This window comes from Sus scrofa, chromosome 14, assembly GCF_054392235.1.
Source record: "Sus scrofa isolate SSC_HxYL_T2T_F1_AM1 chromosome 14, Sscrofa_HxYL_maternal_Yorkshire_Landrace_v2.0, whole genome shotgun sequence".
NCBI lineage: Eukaryota > Metazoa > Chordata > Mammalia > Artiodactyla > Suidae > Sus > Sus scrofa.
The window spans coordinates 36,594,627-36,618,376 of NC_139396.1; the positions used below are offsets into that span (position 1 = coordinate 36,594,627).

Below are 23,750 nucleotides of genomic sequence, written 5' to 3' on the forward strand. Positions count from 1 at the left end.
GAAATTTTGTAGCATGGCAAATAAAAAAAAAAGGAGATAAAGCATTGGATATTTCTGCCACTATCCTAAAAAGAGGGTCACTTGATCATCTAACGTGTCATGATTATTGTAGTCTGTTTAGTAGATCTGTGTGCAAAAGATAAATTCACCAGGCACACATACTTGGTGATGATATCTATCACTGATAGATATCTATTATCGATTAATTATCCTCTACTTAATTTGTACTAAACCAGTGACTTTTTTTTTTTTTTTTTTTTTTTTTTTTTTTTTTTTTTTGGCTTTTTGGCTTTTCTAGGGCTGCTCCCGAGGCATATGGAGGTTCCCCGGCTAGGGGTCCAATTGGAGCTGTAGCCGCCAGCCTACGCCAGGGCCACAGCAACTTGGGATCTGAGCCGCGTCTGCGACCTACACCACAGCTCACGGTAAATGCCAGAGCCTTAACCCACTGAGTGAGGCCGGGGATCAAACCCACATCCTCATGGTTCCTAGTCGGATTCCTTAACCACTGCGCCATGACAGGAACTCCTAAACAAGTGACTTTCTGATTGACTTTTAAATTTAAACTTTTATCCCTGATCTTCCCAGAGAGTGTTAAGATATGAATATTTTAATCATTTGAAAGGTAGCATTACTTTCTGTAAGGTTTTTTTTTTTATTATTTTGGTTGTGCCCATGGCATAGGGAGGTTTTTGGGTCAGGGATCAACCCCTGCCACAGCAGTGACCTGAGCTGCTGCAGTGACAAAGCCAGATCTTTAACCCTCTGAGCCACAAGGGAACTCCTACTTGTGTAAGTTTTTAAACTGATATTTTGACTCACACATAAGTTTTTTTTTCTTCTTTTTATGGCTGCACCTGTGGCATATGGAAGTTCCCAGGCTAAGGGTCCAATCAGAGCTGCAGCTGCTTGCCTTTACCTCAGCTACACCAACATGGGATCTGGGCTGCATCTGTGACCTACACCACAGCTTGCAGCAGTGCTGGATTCTTAACCCACTGAGCGAGGCCAGGGATTGAACCTGCATCCTCATGGATATATGTTGGGTTTTTAACCTGATGCAGCACAAGGGAACTCCTACCTTTCTAAGTTTTTAAAATGACCCAAACATAAGCTTTTGATGTGATGGCTAGAAAGATCCAATGCTACTAAACCTGATCAACTCACAGTAAACCATTTTTAACCCTGTGCTACATTAACTTCAAGAAAGTAAATTTTTTACAGTAACAAATCATTTTAGCAGTAAATTATATGTATGTGTGGATATATGACATATGTATAGGTATATAACATATATAGACAGTAGATCATTGGTAGTAACAACTGAGCGTATGAAAAAAGCCTTATCCTTACATTGAAATTGATCTACTTTTCTAGAGCTTAGGTAATATGCATTTATTTTGAGACAATAGTGAAAATACACACTAAAGATAGCTCCATGGTAGTAGACAAAATATTAGACAGTGAGTCAGAAGCACCAAATTCAAGTTTGATATCTTCAGTTTGCCGAATACAAAGATTAGGAACCATCACTTAACCACTTTGGGCTACAATTACTTCCTCTGTACAAGAAAGTATTAAATATGATGAAGATTAATATCTCATTCAGCTCAGAGGTCCCAAGTCTGGTCCAATGTGAAGTATAATATATTAGTGCAAGAAGGAAATAATAAAGACCTGAAGAAGAAGAAGAGCATAGATTTGGCCATATAAGAATCCAGCTTAATTTTACATGAATGGGCTAGTCAGTTACTCAGCAGCTATAAAATGGTCTTTTTTTCCCAAAAACACATTCATTCACCTACCCATCCAAGCAGGACTGTTATTCTCAAAATAGTAAAATTTACAGCAATGGCTACCACAATATGTAGTTGCATAAAATTTATTGAGACTTTGTAGAAGTTAAAAACAATACTAAAAATCCATAGTCAAGAAGCACTAAGAAATTAAATCATCAAATGTTAAAAGAAACAAGGCACTATAACTCACCTTGATTAATTTCTAATTTATTTAATCAAAGTTAATTGAGTACCCAATGCACTGTAACAAGGTCATTCATTTACTAATTCAAAAAAAATCATGTTTCTAATATGATCACTGATGCCATCAACAAATGTTGTTTATCTACTATATGCTAGGTGCTATGCTAAATAATAGCCATTATTTTTGCTCTGGTGGCAAAGTCAAACATAAATGAAGAGAATGGTAGCTTACCACAAGTAATTTGAAGGAAACAATCCTCATGCTATGAAAAACAAGTAATGTGAGGATTCCAGCCATCTTTTTACATGACATTATATCCAAGACACTGACTAGATATATATTCATTTGATAAAGTATAATGTTCCTATGCTCTCATATTAATGATGAAATGAAATAGCTGAAATTATCTTGCTTTTTAAGCTGTCATGTAACTTAATCCAAATTAATGTAAACTCAGGACTTTAAATATTATCTGTTAATTTGCTCACTTAAATAATTTGTCTCCTCTGGGCCAGAGAATGAATCTCAGAAGTCATTTAATTAAATTCCCTCAATAAATATATTCTTTAAAATATATTAAGATATTTAAAAAATATTACTTTACTGAAAATACTCAGTGCTAATGCAAGGCAAAGAATGCAGGTCTTCTTGAAATACTGTAAGTTTTATTTTTTGATTATGTGTGGTTTTTAAAACAATTACTACCATTCAGAGAATGGCCAACTAAAAAACATTTGCACTTAGCTTTCAAAAAATTCATTGAAAAACTAATTAGAATTATATGAAACTTTTCAAGATGGAAATGTTCATGGGAAGAATCAATGATATTCCTTTTGAGTCTACTGGAAATTTGTGATTTGAGTCAGAAAAACAAATGTTAAAGAGAGAGTTTTAGTTATAATGTTTGGAAATAAAATCCAAAATTTCTTTATTTTCACTGTATATAAATGAGCTTGTCTACTGAAGAGTAAAGAGAAAGATTTTTTTCCACTGTACCCTCTCTTGAGAGGGTTAAAAGGTAGTGATGTATTTTTCCAGTTAAATAGAGAATCATGGGGTAATTGATACGTTGATTGCTGTTGGATTTAATTAAGAAGAAAACATTTGTGAGAAAGAATACAACATTCTTGGCATATATTTTGGTCACTGAGAAAAGTAAGATATTAAAGTAAGATATTAAAGAAAAGTCAGAATAAATAGTTGAGGGAGTTTTGGGAAAAAGATTTGAAGGAGGGAATATTTGATCCTAGTTCATAGTAAATAAAAGCCACTGTAAAAATCTAATAGCAGAAATTTTAATTATTAAAAATTCCATCATTTTGAGATATATGAACAAGCACAGAAATATTTGCGCACTTGCCGCGCGCGCGCGCGCACACACACACACACACACACACACACACACACACACTTTCCTTTTCCAGTCTTCCAATCCAATCCCTTTGGGGTCATGGGGTGAGGAGAGGGAGTGTGTGTGTGGGGGGGAGGTGGATGACAGGAGAAAAGATGTATCATAAGACCTAGTTGTCCTTCTCGCTTGAACTTACTGTTAAGATACGGAAAACGTGTTAGAACAATCGTGTGTGACGTTGTTCCCTCTAGCAGCCATCTCATTAGATTTCTCATCTTCATCTTCTTAGAACCCTTATTATGACTGAAGGAAACTCAACTGACTCTAGTCAATAGCACTTCCCAGCCAGAAGCTGGCCAGGGTTGCGAGAGGATTCTTCCTGTTCTGCTGGTGTTCATACCACATTCTCTGCTCTTCCCTAGCCCTTTCCAGGGGTGTGGGTTTATGTTGACTCTTGCATTTCTATATAAGGTCAAAGAGACAGGGTCGCATTGGAAAAGACTAATTTCTAAATTGTGCCTTCCCCCTGAAGGAAAAAATGGAGCGTCACTCTAGCGCGTTTGGGTAGCCCAATCCATAAATCCATAAATGCTGCAGAGTCCCCGAGTTCTTAGTTCTGAGGATTCCCTCCCTCAACCCCCTCCAGCCGCGGTTTAGGCTCCGCCCCAGTTACTCTCTGCTTTTTTTTTTTTTTTTAAAGCCTGGGGAAGTAAGCACCGCCTACCGTCGTGAGTGGCCTGTCATTCTGCCCCGCTGTGCGATCGTGATTGGCTAGCAAGATGGTGTCGTCTGGCTCCGCCCCCGCTTCCCTTTGCCGCGCTAGTGGCTCGGGGTTTACCCAAAGGTGGTAAGTGGGATTCAGGCGGGCGGCGCTTGGAGCAGGTGCAGACGCATTAATGTTTCAGCTGTTACTGCTCTTCTTTCTCCATTCGTGGGTTTGAGTCAGGAAAGGACGAGCTTTTGCCGCTAGAGCTCCAGTGAACCGCTACCCAGAACCTAGGCACCTCAGACATCTCATCTCACTCGTTATTCCGCCTTCACTGTATAAATCACCTGCACATTTGTAAGCCTGTGAATCTCCCTTCAGCTCAATGCTCAGAGAAGGAAGGGGTCGAATGGGAATTTCAAGTGTTTGAAAGAGAGGGTCTCCGCGGACCGCAGGGAGCTGTCTCAGGTGCTGAAGCTTTCCAGGCGTTGGTCTTCACCAACACCACACGGAGTTAGGCTGCACATTCTCATTCCTGGCTTTCTCCTTCCCCATGCCTTGGTTAAGACTAATTTCAGAGTCGTGAATACATCCCTCCGTATCATGGCGTACGTGAGACACTTTCGGACATTAGTTTCGGGATTTTACTTCTGGCAAGCAGCTCTGCTACTCAGGTGAGTCCGCTTGTGTTTAGCAGTTGGAGAACTCATTCAAGCCTTGCAACCACTTGTCATTGATGAAACCAAGAATGCAATTAGAAGTCGACTTGTTGAAAGTAGCCCTTAAATAATATTATTTTCTATCCTAAAGTTTCTAGCATCTATCTACTGAGACCTCTAAAACATGTAACTTTGCTCTATTTTCACTAATTAGTGAATTTTAATAACTGACATATTCTTTCTGAGATAACTAGAAAAATTATTTCCATAGCCTTGGTTTTTCTCCCTAAATTATTTTTAGAGTTTATTTTTTTCTAAGTGAGTTATAAATTCTGGGTATTACTCTTTGAAAGTTGCAAAAAAAATTTAATAATTAGAAATGGAACGTGACTAACTTTTTAAAAGGCAAAAAATATCTAGAAAATAAGCATTTAGTGGTTAGAGAAATTCTGAACCTTGTTGATACACCAAGAGATTAAGTTTAGATGAATGAAATAATAAAGGCCTTGCAACTACTATTTTCTAAAGAGCTTAGTTCATGGAGGCAAAATCATAAATAAATCATTAGATATGTTCTATGCCCAGAATAATCATTTTGGAGAAAGTAATAAGAAACCTATTGAACAATAAAATTGTTCCATGATGTGTCATTTTCTTATCATGTCCAGTCCTATTTAGTAGGCTTTTCTTCTTTTTAATTAAAATAAGAGAAGAGAGACTAGGCAAAAGATCAGATGATTTAACTCCCTTCTTAATCAAACAATACATAAGCAAGATACTTCTTATATAGGTCTTGAATCTATTATATAAATTTTCTTTTACTATTATAATTACCTTAAAATTTCCATTTTATGGCTTACAAGCTTTCCAAAAAGATTAAAATCAAATAACTCAAGTAACTAAGTTATGTGTATACTAATTTCCATTTGAAGTATGTAAGTATTCTTTTCTGGATTGCTATGTCACTATTTCATCTTTAAGACCTTAGAAAAACATAGTGTATCTCATGAAAACTACCTAGTAACAGGAACTAGTTGTGAAGATTATTATATTTCTAAAATGATTGAATTTTTTCTGAAGTAAGGGGTTGAACTCATTGTAAATAGAGTATGATCAGTGAAAAATATTTTAATATTACAGTGAATTTTTGTAACTTACAGTTGTCAAAAATTTATAAGTAGTGATCAAAGCAAAGGGTGTAGAGCTTTAACATTTATGTAAATTTCATGGGAAGGGGTACAGATTTCATGTTATAAGATAAATTGATTATCATACTATGATTATTTTTTAGTTTCTTAGATATAATGTGTATACTGATTTTTTCAAAGAAATAAGAGCATAGTTGATAGATATTTAGATTTGGGAAGTTTAATGTCAATAACTAAAATATTTTGATTGATGAGGTCAAATTTGTATAAGGGCAATTCACCATGATATTTATTATAATACATATAACTTAGAAAGACTTTATCTTTAATAATATTAAATAATTTCATTTAAAATGATTTTTATGAATATTCCAAAAATGTAAATCCTTGAAAAAAGACATGTTTGGGTGGTGGCTCGGTGGTTAGTGATCCTGACTAGCATCCATGAGAATGGGTTCGATCCCTGGCCTCACTTAGTGGGTTAAGGATCCAGCATTGTTGTGGGCTGTGATGTAGGTCACAGACATGGCTCAGATCCCACATGGCTGTGGCTGTGGCATAGGCCGGCAGCTGCAGCTCCAATTCAACCCCTAGCCTGGGAACTTCCATATGCCTCAGGTGTGCCCCCCCCCCCAAAAAGAAAAAGACATACTCAATACAAAAGTTTGTGCGATACATATATTCATCAAGTTTTTCTTTTTTTGTTCTCAAATTAAATAAAAATTTTCTCTATTTTAGACCAGTCTTAGATGAGGTAGCTTGTAACTCTATACAGAACTTTAATCCTATGTAAAAAATTAAATATTTTTATTTTCAGTGATGGTCCTCGAAAGAAAATTTTCTATAGAAATTTCTTTTAGAAAGTTAAGCTCCCTCTATTGGAAATATCTTGTAAAATATGGTTTCTTTATGGAAACTATTTTTTGTTCACTAAGTCTATTCGTGATGTATTAAGCAAAAAAGGAAACGTCTATTAAAATAATGATGTCAAAATATCATTTGGTATTAATTCATAAATACATTTTTTGATTTAAAATATTATTTCAAGGGCAATTTGGAAGAACAACCAGAAACCATCGATATTTATAATTAAATAATGTGCTAGTCAGGGTGTTGTTTCCATAGATTTAACATTTAAAATAGTTTTTTATTAGAGTTCCTGTTGTGGCTCACTGGTAACGAACCCATTTAGTATCCATAAGGATGTGGATTCAATCCCTGGCTCTGCTTAGTGGGTTAAGAATCCGGCATTGCAACCCTCCTGCACTGTTGGTGGGAATGTAAACTGGTACAGCCACTATGGAGAACAGTTTGGAGATACCTTAGAAATCTATACATAGAACTTCCATATGACCCCACAATCCCACTCTTGGGCATCTATCCGGACAAAACTCTACTTAAAAGAGACACATGCACCCGCATGTTCATTGCAGCACTATTCACAATAGCCAGGACATGGAAACAACCTAAATGTCCATCGACAGATGATTGGATTCGGAAGAGGTGGTATATATACACAATGGAATACTACTCAGCCATAAAAAAGGATGACATAATGCCATTTGCAGCAACATGGATGGAACTAGAGAATCTCATACTGAGTGAAATGAGCCAGAAAGACAAAGACAAATACCATATGATATCACTTATAACTGGAATCTAATATCCAGCACAAATGAACATCACCTCAGAAAAGAAAATCATGGACTTGGAGAAAAGACATGTGGCTGCCTGATGGGAGGGGGAGGGAGTGGGAGGGATCGGGAGCTTGGGCTTGTCAGACACAACTTAGAATAGATTTACAAGGAGATCCTGCTGAGTAGCATTGAGAACTTTGTTTAGATACTCATGTTGCAACAGAACAAAGGGTGGGGAAAAAATGTAATTGCAATGTATACATGTAAGGGTAACTTGATCCCCTTGCTGTACAGTGGAAAAATTAAAAATAAAAAATAGTAAAAAAAAAAAAAAAAAAAGAATCCGGCATTGTCCTGAGCTGTGATGTAGGTCACAGAAGCAGTTTGGATCTGGCATTATTGTGACTGTAGTGTAGGCTGGCAGCTGCAGCTCCATTTCAGCCCTAGCCTGGGAACTTTGATATGCCACAGGTGTGACCCTAAAAAGTAATAAATAAATAAATAAAATTATTGATATATAAATATACATAGAAAAGTGCACAGATAACAAGGTTACATATAAAGTGGTACAATGGTAACACACCCATGTAATGAGACCACAGATTAAGAAGTAGAGCTGTCAGTATCACAATATTCACCATATCCCCTCTCACTACCATATTCTTTCCCAAGCACTATTTTATTTTGCCCAAAGATAATCACCATCCTGACTTAATGCAACAATAAATATGTTTTTCTTACTTTTGAACTTTATATAGATACTCATTTAGGTCTGCTTCATTTTTATGAAAATTATGTTATTTATCCATGTTGTTGCATGTGCAACAGTTTCTCATTGCTGTATGATATTCCACTATATGAAGACATCACAATTTATCCATTGTCCTACTGTGGAATATTTGAGGAATTTTTTTTTTTTAGATTTTGGTTAGTGCTGCTATGATCATCCTTGAACATGCCTTTTTGTGACTACATGTGAATATATGCATTTTGGGGATTATATAATTTGGATGTAAGAGTTTCTCTAGGAGAGGAACTACAGGATCAGAGGATGGATATGAGCATGTTTAGCTTAGAAGATATTGCAAGTTTTCCAATGTAGTGGTGTCTATTTAGACTTCTATCGAGCAATATATGAGAGTTTTTATCACTCTTACTGGTACAAAATTTGATCAGTGCAATGTTATTATAAAAAATGTGTAACACTTTCTTAGACTATTATTGCAAGCCACAGGTGATATTTTAGTTTTTATATTGACATATTCTCTACATTTTTGTAAATGAGTTTTAGTAAGGCAAAAAACAGCAGAACAAAAAATTTACTACCATAATATAATTAGGAGTATTTATTATCAGAATACAAGGTGTTAGAAATATAATATTTAACGGGGACTTACTAAAGAGTATAATTCTTTTAATAAACAAAAGTGAAAAGCAGACATAAGAAATCTCAGTTTTCTAGTAGTGAAATTTTTCACACTTTGCTCAAATATTGCTGTATTTTGAAAAAATGTTCCTATGGCTATTGGATTTTAGCTCGGGTTTTAATAAAGAACAAAACACCAGTGTTCAGCTTTCTTTGAAATGTAAATAAGTGATGATTATGAAGAGCTTGGAAAACAAATTGCAAAAGCAAGGGAACAGCCAAAAATATTTCTTCTAAATTAATTATTTTCATAACATACAATTTAATTTTTCACTTTTATAGTTTGATACCAACACAGACTTGCTATTTGAATAAATTATGGTCCATTGTGACAAATGTGTGGGTTGCAGACTTTATGGTAATTACAGATAAAATATTTTCTTGGATTACTTCAAAGCCTAAGAGAAATATTTTGGTGCAGAATTTCTTTCTTTTTCTTTTTCTTTCTCTCTCTCTTTTTTTTTTTTTTTTTTTTTTTTTTGCTTTTGGCACATTTTGGGGGATGGGAAAGTTCTTTTTAATGTTGGGTCTATTTTCTTATGAAAGATATTGAAGAAAAAGTTACTTCAAGGAATAAAGTCTTACTATTAGGTATTGTAACAGAATTCCATATAGTGTTTTTAAATTATGCTGCACATAACATATGCTTCTTCCCTTGTGTCTATAAATAATCATACATTTCCCTAAGTATAGAAGGTTTGTGGCCCAGTTCTCTAGTCAATGCCTCAAGCAGTTTGCCCTGCAGGTTTAGAAAACAGCTTGTAAAATATTTCCTCTTGTGTATAATTTTTCTCTCCCTTGATCATACGAGGGAGGCAAGTACTGAGGCAAGTCAATCACCAAAGGTGTGTTTAATGTGTAATGCTAAGCAATTCAACAAGACTTTTTTCCCCTCAAATTCTGTGCACATGTGTTTGTGCTAAGTACTGTTTGGCTATGGATGATTGGAAAATTATCACCTTTCTCATCATGGAACTTAGAGTCTAGCAGGAAAGAAACTACAAAGGGCCAAGTGACAAGAGAAAAATAGAAACAGCAGTGTTTTAGGCAATGTGAGCTAGGAAAGCTATGCAGAGGCTTGGTACTTGTGCTGGATCTTATAAGATGCTTATTCTATGGGGAGAAATGAGATGTAAAGAAACTATTTTATGCAAAAGGAATGATAGAGGCCTACAGTATGCTTAGGAAATGGTGATGTCAAAGTCGGTTGAAAGATTTCCAACTTATGGTTTAAAATCATATTCTAGCAACAGCTATTGAGCTGGCTGTAATAATAAACCTGAAATACAGAGGAGTTACAGCTTCCTTTCACAATGGAATATGGATAAAAATTAGAAACAATTTAACTGGATAGTTAGCATTATAGGAATGGTTTTGTAACTTGGCTTAAAACAGCTCTATAAATCCCTCACTTTCAGAGATAGAGTTTACATCAAAATTACAGTTAATCGTAAGATTGCTCATAATCATTAGCAATAGTAAAATTATGTAAATAGACAACAACTACAAAACTACTAGAAGAAAGGTACAGCCTGCTTGTTTCAGAGTTTGAAGATCATGTTTGAATTTTTCATCAAAATATGATCTCTTTAGAGAAAGAAAACCAGGTAGAAGGTTTGCATTCTTGGAGGAAAAGAAGACATTGAACTTGGGTTTTTATGTGTTTTGAGTTTGAGATGCTAGCAGTGGATCTGGGTATCCTATTATCAGCTGAGAACTCAGACACAATGCTTGAACTGTAGATTTAACAGTTAAAGTTGTTACGAAGGTGACCATACTGTTTACAAAGAAGAGTGGAGAAAATATTTATATGCAGTGAACATAGAGCATTCAGAGCAAGGCACTCAGAGAAGAAGTACTCAGCCCTGAGCTGACCTGTGGAGATGAGACCGATCCTAACCAAGTGACAAAGTGACATTTGCCATAATTTTATACTGTTGATCCCATGGACCTGCTCTTATCAGTAGCATGTATCTATCACTTTTCTATAGAGCCTTCAAGTGCTCTAATTTAAACTAATTTCATAAACAGTCCACCATCTTGGATGATATATCTTATCCACTTAAGTTTTCTCAGGAGATTTTTAGGGAATTACTTTGGAAAAGAAGCATCTTTTACTTTTTCTTACTTCATGAGGCCTAATAGGTTGGGTCCTCCTAGATTTTCCCACCAAACCCGCCTCTTAACCTTTCTCCAAATGATTATCCTTATACTTGGATTAACTATACATATTGAAAATGAACTCATATGTATGCAGACGTCCATGTGGGAACATGGGTGGTTTGTCTCTCTCCACTAGGAGAGAGCCATAGTTTTTTCTTGCTTGGGAAAATGCCATAAAGAGGAAATAAGTGAGTCATATATGGACAACTGGTCTTGGAGTGAAGGCAGGACTTCCAAGACTGGACCAGCTGTTTAGCAACAAACAGAAACATGTGGGGATGGAATGAGCTGTTCAGTTATAGAAAATGAAGCTATTCTCACAACTGCATGGCAGTCACACACATTTTAAGGAAACAGTTTGAAACCCTCATGTTTTCAGAAGAGGAAACAATAGTTAAAAGGAAAAAAAAAAGCTCTGAAATCCTTTCAGATTATCATATTAAAGATGCTTTTAGAAGGAAGTAGTACTAGTACCTCTCAAACAACTTGATACACAGAAGCAGTAAACTTAGTGGTACAATTAGGAACAGCATAAAAGAGAAAGCTTAGTAACACCATCTGGTAGTAGTTTATTGAATGGAATAACTTTCAATGCAAATGGTAAATAATTCTTTAGGAGTGCATACATTTGCATACAAACAAAAATGATCAATTAGGAATGATAGACCCTGAGATATTTATGATCATATTTTTCAAACATTGCCAGTATAGGATAGTTGGGCTTACCTTAGAGGTAACTGGTCCATTCAATATCCTACTGAAATTTAAAGACTTTTCAAAAATATATGTAACAGGTAGTCATCCTGTAAACTTTAAAATTTCCAGCAATAAGGACCTCTTTTCCTGAAAAGGAAAATATTTGTCAAGCAATTTTAATTAATAAAAACCAAAGTGTAATTCTATTTTCTCTTGGCCATAGGGTATTTCCTTTGCTGCCTGTGCCCCCCTCCAAATATTTGTTCCTGTATTTTTTTCTTTTTTTTAAAATGCTTGTCTATTTACTTAAAATGACACTCTTGCTTGCGGAAGGTGTGGTTTTATTAGGACATGGATTGAATTGATAACCTTTTCCATGTGGTTGCTCCATGCACGAAACTTGTATGCTCTAGTTTTAGAGTGCCTGTAGCATTCTCTCTGAATCTCTTCATGATTTGATAAAAATCTATGGCACAATGCCTATATATTCCAGGCAGTGTGCAAAGTGCTGAAGAGACAGAATTTCAGCTTTCAGTAATATACCACTGTAGTAGGGGTGGGACATGTGACATTACCTTCATTTGTGTGTTTTAATTTTTCATGAGTCTTGTCTCTCTCTCTTAATTGTAAGTCCCATGAGGATAGGATTGCTTCTGATCTTTGCTTTACCTCTATAATATTTAATTCAATGCCATTTGTGGAGTAGATGCTTAATAAACAACAAATAAGCACTGAGATGACACCTACCTGTCTGTCACTTGTTTACCTATCTATAACTTCAGATTTCACTTCTATTTAAATCTTCACTTGGGATGAAAAGGAAATCTTGTGTTCAAGATCTCATAAAGATATAAAATCAAACAGATCAACTCAGAAGATGTTACCTGCTCTGAGAAGAGGTTGTGAAACAGATATAAATTGGTAGTATCTAGTGGAAAAGCAATGGGTTTGCTTCTCCTTATCACCATGAAAAGTTGAACTTCGTATTGCATGATGTATTCTTTCTCAACCTTTTTTTTCCTCATCTGCACCTCCTGTGGAGCCTTTTCAAGATATTTTTAGCCTTTTTTTCCTAACTGCCTGAATGAAATTGTAGTATCACAGTATAACATGTGTTGGCTCATGTGTGGAATATAGATAAAGAAACACAATAAGAGAGATAGACCTGTACTTTATGCATAAGAAGATTTTTCACCCCCAAGATAAAACCCTCACCTATCCCCCTTGGGATGGTGTCACCCTTGTTGAGAAAACATGGTGTAAATGTTGCCACTTTTCATGATAACTTAGACTACAGTTGTATAGTTTTACCATTTGTGGTCATGACCTAGAAATAAAGCAATATTGTTTTGGATTTTGTTAAGGCTTTGAAGCTCTGTAAAGTAAGCAAATAGTTGACATCATTTCTTTGATGACACCCTTTAAGATAATTTAATCCTAAAAGCATCAGAAAACTTTAGGGACATCTTTTTCCGTAAATGCATAAAGTACCCAAAAGCCATTAGACTCCCATCAGCAAATTTCAGATCTCTGCTGCCCCTACGAGCATCACTGCTCAATTATGTTCATAATTTCATGAAACTTTTCTTTAAAAAAAATCTTGGAGATAATATTTACAGTTTATTTTTCTATGATTTAGACTCTGTTGACCTTCTTTTGTTTTCAGTGTAAGATAAAAGTTCCTATTCCTTTTTAAAGTGAAATTTATAGTTGTTATAGACAGGATCTCAATAGTTAGTACTGTTGTTACTGGATATTCTCCAATTCAGGAGTTAAGGAGTATATATAAAAAGCTGACAGTAATGTTACTATTAAAAATAAGAACCAATTGGCAGAAAATGATAGGAACAAGTAAAGTGCTACTAACAGAAAAGGAAGTAGGAAAGATTATTAATGGTCAGTAGGGGGTGAGCAAATTATAAAAAAAAAAAATGTTTACCTTGTTCAGTTTGGTTTGGTTCAGATTGGCCACATGATACTTAAGGTGGGGACTTGGGGAAAAATAAGTGATTTCAACTTTAATGAAATGACCACTAAAATACCATCCATCTGCAAGTTCAATCTCTGGCCTTGCTCAGTGGTTGGAGATCTGGTGTTGCCATGAGCTGTGGTGTAGTTTGCTGACATGGCTTGGATCTCGTGTTGCTGCGGCTGTGGTGTAGGCTGGCAGCTGCAGCTCTGATTTGACCCCTAGCCTGGGAACCTCCATATGCTGCAGATGTGGTCCTAAAAAGAAAAAAAAAAATACCATCCATTGAATGATTGGGAGGAATGCATATCCATCTCTCTGGCTAATTTCTACTCAACTTACCTTACCTTCCTGAAGAATCCTTCTCTGATCTCCCCCACGTCTAGGTGAAGATACCTCCTTTGTACTTCCAGGAATCCAGTGCCTTTATTACTGCCCCATCCTAGGGCTGTGGTCATTGCCTTGATACCACCTCTAGTTCATACTGTGAAGTCCTGGAGGGCAGGGACAGTAACATATTTCCAGTTCTATCTCCAGGACCTAAAAAAGCATCTAGCACACTGAAAGGGCTCACTCATTTCTGAAATGGAGCACTTTTTTTCCCCAAAGCAGATTGATCATTTCAAATAAGTAATTCTCTCTAGGCATAAATGAAAACACCATGCCCTCCTTCTCTGCTTCTAGAATTTAGGAGAAAATTTAGTAAAAGATGGAGTGCTTTTTTTTCTGTCGTCCCAATTTTATTTGTCTGTGGTAATGCATTTACCCACTTGCCTTTTACCTCTCTTTTATTTCACAGAAAAATTTCCAGAAAAAAAAATATCCTACATATTTCCATTTTCTCACTATTTACGTATGTCTCACTTGTTCCTTTCTGGGATCTATTCCCATCTCTACTGACTGAAGCAGTACTGAGTTTCCATTATGATAGCTTCTTCTTTTAAACATTGGAAAAGGGGAAATAGCACTTAATAGAAAAATGGTTGAAGCAAGTAACAGTTACATATATACATTATATACATATATATACACACACATATACAATATATGTAAAATATATTTTAAATCAATGCATAATTTTTAATGATCAACTTTTTGTAAGTTCTCTGCACTGAAAAAATAGGACCTAATTAAATGGCCATCCTAAATAATGATTAACTAAATAAGGCATATTCTCAAGGCCTAATATTTGAATTTCTATTGTGGTATCTATCACAGTTCTGGGATCAGAATCACCGACAGGTTTCCAATATCCTACATAAATTGAGAACCATTGATATCACAAAATATTTGTTTTTGTCTTTAATCTGTTTACTCATATACATTTAATGTTTTAGGTCCAAGAGACTCTATACAGGGTGGTTGAATGATAATTTCTTTTTTGCTGGAAATTACTGAAAATGCAGTCATGAATAACTGCTAAAAATAGTGACAATGATAAATATTGGGAAAAGAGAAACATCTTTTTTTGGAATGAAAAGGAGTATACATATTTTATAACGAAGCAGGGAATTTAAATGGACCACAGCAGTTGATGGAATGTGAGTGGGCAGGAAAGAGGGAAGAGTGTTTCAGACAGGAAAAGATCATTAGCAAAGACAAGGCTCCATGTGAAATGGCAAACTTCATAGTAACATCTCTGTTGTGAACCCCACAAGTTTTACTGTCTAATAAATCCATGTTCTATGTTGTTGTAGAACTAACTTCCTGGGAAAAAAATCTATATGCCTCTTATAGGGTGTTAGAAGACATCAGCAAATATTTATGCAAATCATAGGTTTCTTTATTTCTAAACAAAATATTTCATTGTCCTCACTTGATCATGTGGGAAGAAAATATTCAGATAAGCTACTTGTATTCACTAGTTCTGTTAATGTTACCATACATATATTTTTGTTAATTGGTACCATTTAAATGTGTTTGTTCAGTGTATCAGAAGTCTGAGGATTGAACCTTAATTATTGGTGGATTAAAGAAAACAAAAATCTAAGAAAAGATTTATGACTTTTCATAGTTTTAAAAACAATTACATTCCTTAAAAGGGAAAGAAGAATGACATGTGTAATGAAATCTTAATGAAAACCTTAAAAACAATCCATCTCTAGAAATTACTTTATTAAAAATGATAAAACACTCTAACATGCATTGAGTATTTTCCATAAATTCTTAAATATTCCTATTTAAGAAGGGAGTTACCTGTAGTCTAATGGACCCACCTTTGTATAGTACAGCCTAATAGGAATAAGGGAGCCGTCTGTGTTTTTAATCTTGCCTTTTGTTTTATTTATTGGGAAGAATAGAGTAGCAGAGGATTATATGGATAAAAACTATTAGAAATCTCCTTTCTGCCTTATGCTGTTTCTTTCCAACAACCTTAAAACCCTTTAAAAGATTACAAAATCCTCCTTTTTTTCCCCCTTAAATCCCTGAAATTGAGAGGATCTCTCTCTTCCTGCCATATCTTGAATAGATGTGACCTCGGTTAGGGCCTCCAGAGATTATCATGAAGAGTTAGGTTTTAAGTGTAGTGGAAATATTTCCCCCTAAATAATAATATGTGAACTGAAAAATTTGCTCTACTGCAAAAGGCCAAAGTGTATGACAATCTCTGTTTGTCTGTACAGTTATCCTATATGTCAACTTACAGCCAAAATTTCACTGGAAAATCTTTATTGGTATTAAAAAATTCAAGTTCCTAAAGCATATGAAAATTCAACCTCAAAAATATGGTAATGAAAAGAATATAAGATTTAAAAAAAAAGAATATGAGATTTATACCTCTGCAGTAAAGAGCTAGTTTCTTTTATAATTTTCTAAATTCACTTGATGCATTTGTGTGTACATGTGAAAAAAAAGAGGGAATTTGGAGAAAGAATACTTAGAATCAAGTCTCTGCTCTGTCTTTGAAGGGCTGGGGGGATTTTATACACACCAAGTAGTTGCATTTAATTCACTGCTTCAAAAATGTAGTGTGATGCTGTATCCATCTACAGAGTACACATTTTTTTAAATTAACACAGTCAGAAATGTGCTAATCTCTCCTGAACAGAAAATGTGTGCTTAGCATCACGGCTGTAATTTCTCACTTCACTTAATATCAGTAGCCTTTATTCCAAAAAAAACCTATTTCTTTTTCTAAAATCCATTATAGTGATAGGTGGGAGAGATGTTGAGTGGCAGGAAAATAAACAAGGGATAAACAGACTAGCCATTTATTGCTGTGATAGTTCAGATTAGGTTCATTTGTGACTGACAAATTGCACAATAATGTTGGTTTAAGAAAGATTTGTTTTTCTTTCAAAAAAGGAAAAAGGAAAAAGAAAAACCATGGAAGGAAAAAGACCATGTCTAGAATATTCTGGGAGTTTATTGCTCTTTCTCTCTTCTTGTTTTGGCATTCTTTCTTTCTTTTTTTTAAAGTATAGTTGATTTGCAATGTTTTGCCAATTTCTGCTGTTCAGCAAAGTGACCCAGTCATACACACACGCATGCACGCGCGCGCACACAGACACACTCAGACACACACACACACATGAATCTTCTTTTTCTTATATTATCTTCCATCGTGGTCTATCCCCCCAACTCCCAGTCCATCCCACTTCCTCCCCTCTCCCCCTTGGCAACCCCAAGTTTGTTCTCTATGTCTATGGGTCCATTTCTGTTCTGTAGATAGGTTCATTTGTACCATATTTTGGATTCCACTTATAAGTGATACCACATGGTGTTTATCCTAATCTTTCTGACTTACTTTACTTAGTATGAGAATCTCTAGTTGCATTGTTTTGTCATTTTTAACATGGGGTTTCTTCCTTGAGTTCCAGTCATCATAGCTGCTTTCCAGCTACCAGAAAAGAGGAAGGGGGGAAAAAAAAAAAAAGAGGAAGGGGCTTATCTTTAGAGGCATTTCCAAGAAGCTAAAAATTTCCTCAGTTTCTCTGGTAGCTTTGTGAGTCCACGTGGCCAAATTCTGGCCACTAAGTTACAAATGGAAGCAGCATGTTTAGTTTTTTTGGATGCAAAGGGAAGTCCGGAGGCTTCAGCTCACATTTTGCACTCACCACTATGAAACTCAGTCTTTTTACTGAAGCAAAAGGGAACATGATAAGTAGGAAAGGAACACAATCAGATTGTGTTTCAGAGATATCACTAAAGAAGTAACATGGATAATATACAAGGATGTAATATATAGCATAGGGAATCGAGCCAATATTTTATAATAACTTTAAATGGAGTATAATATGTAAAACTAGTGAATCACTATGTTTAAAAAAATAAAAATTAAAAAAAATCCAACGGATGAATTTGATCTATAGATTTTTAGTACTATGCATATATATGAGCGGAATATTGTCAAGGATTTTTTTTCTCAATCAGTATACATGCAAACATATATGTAATAGTGTATACATTTATTGGAAGTGCATGTTCAGATATTTTTTAAGTTTTGGAGTGGCCAATTACAGAAGTTTGGAGAGCACTTGTTTAGAGGAGAGATGCACAGGAAAGTAATAACGCAGTGTGTTATTATCACAGTGTGTGAAAATTGCTTTAACGGGAATATAGGATTCAATAAGTACACAAGAGGGGAAGTTCCCTTGTGGTGCAGCAGGTTAAGGATCTATGGCATGGGTTAGATCCCTGGCCTGGAACTTCTACATGCTGCAGATGCAGCCCTGAAAAGTAACAACAAAAATAAGTACACAGGAGGGCAGAAAGCTGTGAGGTCAGGGGCAGGACAACTTTCAGAGTGAGAAGCAAAGGTGGTCTGGGCAGAATCAATGGGCTGTGCAAAGATGTATATGCACTAAACAGCATGAAAAATGCAGGAACCACAGCAGGTTCAATGTGACTGGAAGCTACATGACAGGGACGGTGTGAGAGACAAGTCCGGAGAGGCGGACAGAAGCCATATTTTAATTATAATTCTCCAAAATAAGGGAAGTTTCCATTTAAAAACATTTCTCAAAATGTTTCAGCTCTATCATCTTTTACTTTTTGCCAAAATTAATTGTTTTTTAAATATTAATTTTTAAAAACTGGTGTTATATATCTTTTTAATAATTTGAATATTGCTAAATTATTATACAAAAAAAGGGAACACTGATAATTTTGCAGGTTAGTTGAGTGCAGGTACTGAAGACCTCTGAAAATTTCCAAGACTTTTCTAAATGCGTCTAAACATCAACCTAGTCTAAGAAGTAGACATCAGGGTTGATCTTTCTAATTACAGCAGTTAGTATTTATTTTTACCCTCTTTTTATTATTTTTTCAATCCTAATATTTGAAGTAAAATAAATAACCTGTGACCATGACTTTGATTTTTCTTATGAGAAAGGGGAAATTTATAATTTTTCTATAACACATTATGTTACTAATATTCAAGCAGAATGGTTGCATGTTTATTGTAAGAATATATATGCTGGTGTGTTTCAATAAAGTTTAACTGTTATCAAAAAAGGAAGTAATATGGAGAACTTAGAAGAAAGTGTGCTGACAGTGCAGAGGGCAAAACTGGTCAATGCAATAGAACATCCCAGAAATGGAGAGAAAGGAGCAGTATAAGAGATGATAAAAACAAACAAACTTGTCGGTCAGTTGGACGTAGAAGATAAAGAGAGGATGGTCCAGGATAATTCTCCTACTTATACCTTCAGTAACTGGGTGAACAATAGCGTCATGACAAGAATAGAACTAAAGGAGGAGGAGTAGCCATGTAGAAAGTATCCTAAGTTACATACATGTGATAAAAATGATGCTTGTGAGAGACCCAGTTCAATGGAAAACTTTAGCCGAGAGCTAAGAGCACAAGACCTGGGACTAGATGAGACTGGACGGCTAGGATTCTGGGGTGAGGTTTTCCTGCATTGTTTTACACTTGAGCATACATGGATGTGTCATTTTGTTGGGGCAAACAAACAAGCCTGGTGACACACCATTGCCAAGCCTGACTCCAGCCTGCCTATTGCAGAGCTGCAAGTACAGCACACCTGTAATCCACTGGGGCTTGCAGATGACAAAAAGTCCTTCCCTGCCTAGGGCATTACTGCTCGAAACGTGGTCTTTTAACCAGGAGAATAACCATCGCCCGGGAGGTTGTTAGAACTGCAGACTCTGGATCCCACCACAGGTTTATGAAATCAGAATCTTCATGTTATCAAGACCCACAGAGAAGTCATAAGCACACTCATATTTGAAAAGCACTGTTTTGAAAACATTGGCTTCTAAGGGATGGGCAGAAAGAGAGGTATTGGCAAAAGAAAAAAAAAGATGGGGTGCAGTATGATAGAGAAAAAGAACTAACACAGAATTTAACAATCAAACAAAAGTTTTGGAAATAAAAGAATGATCAATAATGCAATAATATCAAATGCCATAGAAACAAAAAGAAATATGGAAGGTTCTTAGTAGCCTTTTCAAACACACTTTTGGTGCAAAAATACATGCACAAATATGTTATCATAACAATGAATGGTGAGTTAAAGAAAAAGATAAATATAGATTACTTTTTTTTTTAAAGAGGCTACTGCAAGAGGAAGCATAAGTGGACGCAGTTGATATTGGCAGGTCTTGATTTTTTGTTTAGTTTTTTTTTTAACTTCTTTTGCCTGCACTTGGAAGGTGGAAGTTTCCAAGCCAGTGATCAAACATATGCCATAGCAGTGGCACAGCTGCAGTGACGATGACAGATCCTTAACCCAAGGCACCACAAGGAAACTCCTGTTTGGTTTTGCTTTTACAATGAAAGGAGGTTTGAGCTCGCTTACATCTTCAAAGATAGAAGTCAACAGATTAGGAAATGCCTAGGAAGAGACGAGGGGAAAGTCACTGATGAGATAAAAAGGGAGAAAATCAAGAGCTGTAGTTAAAGGGTAGCTTTTGAACCAGAAGAGACTAAATCTTTCCTTGGGACTAGATTTCTCTGGGAATGTGGCTGGCGGTAGAGATGGGAATTGTGGCTTCATAATTCAGCAGTTGAGTGCTCACTTCTTTTTGAAGTAGGAGGCAAGGTCATCAGTTGAGATAAAGATGAGCAACCAAGCAGACAGATTTAAGCTTATTTAAGGATTGCAGAACACAGGCTAGAGCCGAGTCTACATTACCTCTGGTACCAGTGCAGCCCGTGCTGCCAGCTCTCTCAAGAGAGTCAATCCAGCATGCCTCAGCAGAAGCCCCCACCACTCTGCAGAGCTCTTCAGGGGCCAGGGGGAGCGGGTTGAGGACGTATCCTAGGCATGTCCTTGTCACCTTCCTCTATTCAGGCCATGCTCATTTAGGTGGCAAAGCCAGAGGTAGAACCCACATCACTTAAACTAATTGCTTATTTTTCCAAAAGAGCACAGTAATTTAGACTATTCTAAAGTAGAAAAAGAAATGATCACATCATTCTTTAAAAGGCGAAATGTGACTCATTCAATTAGAATCACAGTAAGACTTTTTTAATTGTTTCATAAAAAAATATAAGAATGAGGCGTTCCCGCTGCAACATAGTGGGTTAAGAATCCAACTGCAGCCTGCAGCAGCTAGAGTTGCTGCAGAGGCACAGGTTCCATCCCTGGTCTGGCACCATGGGTTAAAGAATCCCAAGTTGCCACAGCTGCAGTGTAGGTCGCAACTGCAGCTCAGATTCGGTCCCTGACCTGGGAACTTATGCTGTGAGTGTAGCCATAATTAATAATAATAATAAGTATATATATATGTATGAATGAGACCCACTCTCAGATTTTTGATCTTATCAGAGTTCTATATGTGAACACCCAGTTTGGCAGTGTAGGGGTGTATATGGATATCTCTGAATCTTGTCCTTTACATCTTGAAAATAGCTGGTCTTTTCCTATAAAGCCTTGTCTCCAGGGATTTTGTTATGCTTGATTAAAGGAAAACATATGTTTTACAGGAAGAGGAAATAACTTCTATAATTCAGCAGTTTTTACAATCCTTTTGTTTCCTGGGAAAATGTAAATGTTTTGCCCCAAATAGTTCAGGCACATAAGTAGAAGGAAGGTAGGGGAGGAAAGAATGGAGGTGAGGCAGGGAGAGAGAAGGGGAGAAGGGCCCTTAGCTGGGTATTAGCTGTAAGTATGATGTTAACATCACTGCCTCTATCTTGCTGAGCTTTTCTCTCTCTTAATTTTTAAAAAGAATGTAATCCAATAAAACCCTTGATGTACAGTCTAATTTTCACTAGAGGGAAATTGAACAACACTATGCTCATTGCTGTATTTACCTTTCCTTACCACTTTCAATTATAAACTCCTTTTTGCTTTATTGTTTGAGTCCCTTCTTCATTCTGTGCCATTTCTCTCTCCTTAAAGGAATGTAATGATCAGCAAAGGCTGGGCTTCCTGCGCCACAGGAAGAAACAAGTCCAATAACTCAAACATGCTTAAGTCAGAACACATTCCATAGAAAGGTGACATTAACATAAACATTTGTAGTCACACAAAAGGGAATATCTGCCATAATCTGAGTAAGTCAGTGCTCTGCTATTTCAATACTATTAGGGAACAAACCTTAGCAGGACTCCACTTTAATATTCTGCATACATCTCTTTTCAGGTTCAGATACTCAGGGACTGGTGCTTTAAAATACCATGCTTTTATGCCCTCAATCTTACTGATTTGGAGATTTATAAAAATGCATTTATTAGTAAGCATGGATACAAATAAAATTAGTTCAAAATAAAGCAATACTGGAGTTCCTTGGTGGCTTAGCGGCTTAAGGATCTGGCATTGTTACTGCTGTGGCTCTGGGTACAGCTATGACGTGGGTTCGATCCCTGGCCAGAGAACTTCTGCATGTTGTGGCTTCAGCCAAAAAAATTAATCAATAAAATAATACTATTTCTGTTGTGTTATATCCTTTGTAAATATAACTCAATTTAAAAATCTCAAGTAAAATTAGGATGATTTCTGTATTGCTCATTTCTGGTTGGTAGGATTAAGGTGCTTTTTCTCGCTTATCTTTACTGTATTTTTATGAGATTTGGAGTACAATGCACACAGATTAAAGTGAAATTTAGAGAATATGTTTTTAAACAAGGTTTATGCATATTTTAAAGGTCTAAGGGATATTTAGTCAAATAAGATTATGAAGAGAAGCACAATTCTTAATCAGCTTTTCCCCCATTGGTTTGATATAATAACTTTCTAATTATCACTAGAAAAATGGTTCTGATACCACATTCAGTGATCTTTTGACAAGTTAAACTGGTTGAGATTTGTTTGGAACATAAGGAATGAAGTGCTTCGAGTGATTCACCCTTTATTAAATTGAGCTCTATAGAAAGATTCTAGAAAGACCCTGTTATTTGTTGATTTAATTCCAGTAAGATGAGTGATAGGACACAGCCTCTGCCTTAGCCCTGAAGTTTACAGCAGAAGAGATTAAGGCATGTGTGTCACACGTCAACAATGGAAACCAGTGTGTGACAGAGCCCAATGGCCAATAAGAATTCAGTGGAAGAGCATCACTTTCCACTCAAATAAGCAAATGAAGGTACTGGAGGATATGGCATTTAAGCAATTCTAATTAATTTATTTTTGTGCTCCCTGTTGTTTCTAAGTTTTTAGTATTGATGTGTTATTTCAAAGACCTGCCATTGGAGCCATGCTCACTGCCACAATTTCTTTATAATTCTCCTTTGAACCCCTTCTAATTAGGCTTTCACCTCCAGGCGTTCCCTAAGACTGCACTTGTCAAAGTCACAGTTGACATCCACCTAACAAAATGCAATGGCTCATTCTCAGTCCTCATCTTACTCAACCAGTCAGCAGCATTTGATGGTTAATCACGGCCTCCTCCTTGCTGTACTTTTAACTGGTTTCCAGGACACACACTCTACTGGTTTTCCTCCTACTTCACTGGCTGCTCTTTCCAGTCTGCTCTTTTCTTCTCTCCTCCACCTCTTCTCTTTTCTACCTGCACTTATTCCCTTGCTATCTATTTGTCTATAACACTTTCTAAATGTGTGCCTTAAGCAATAAAAAAGGTGTCCTTCCTCGGACTACAGATG

At 36.1% G+C, this 23,750-nt stretch overlaps 1 protein-coding gene across 12 annotated transcripts in view; it reads left to right on the top strand.

The window, feature by feature from the left end:
• The window catches only part of GLRA3 (glycine receptor alpha 3), a 488,702-nt gene that overhangs the window by 299,865 nt on the left and 165,087 nt on the right, over positions 1–23,750 (top strand). For 6 of the 12 annotated variants that reach the window (XM_084997706.1, XM_084997696.1, XM_084997704.1 and 3 more), the window contains one exon: positions 4,035–4,181. In XM_084997706.1, coding sequence (XP_084853832.1) covers positions 4,114–4,181 — 68 coding nt within the window. In that variant the 5' untranslated portion in view covers positions 4,035–4,113. The other 6 variants (XM_084997700.1, XM_084997702.1, XM_084997701.1 and 3 more) reach the window with 2 other exon arrangements.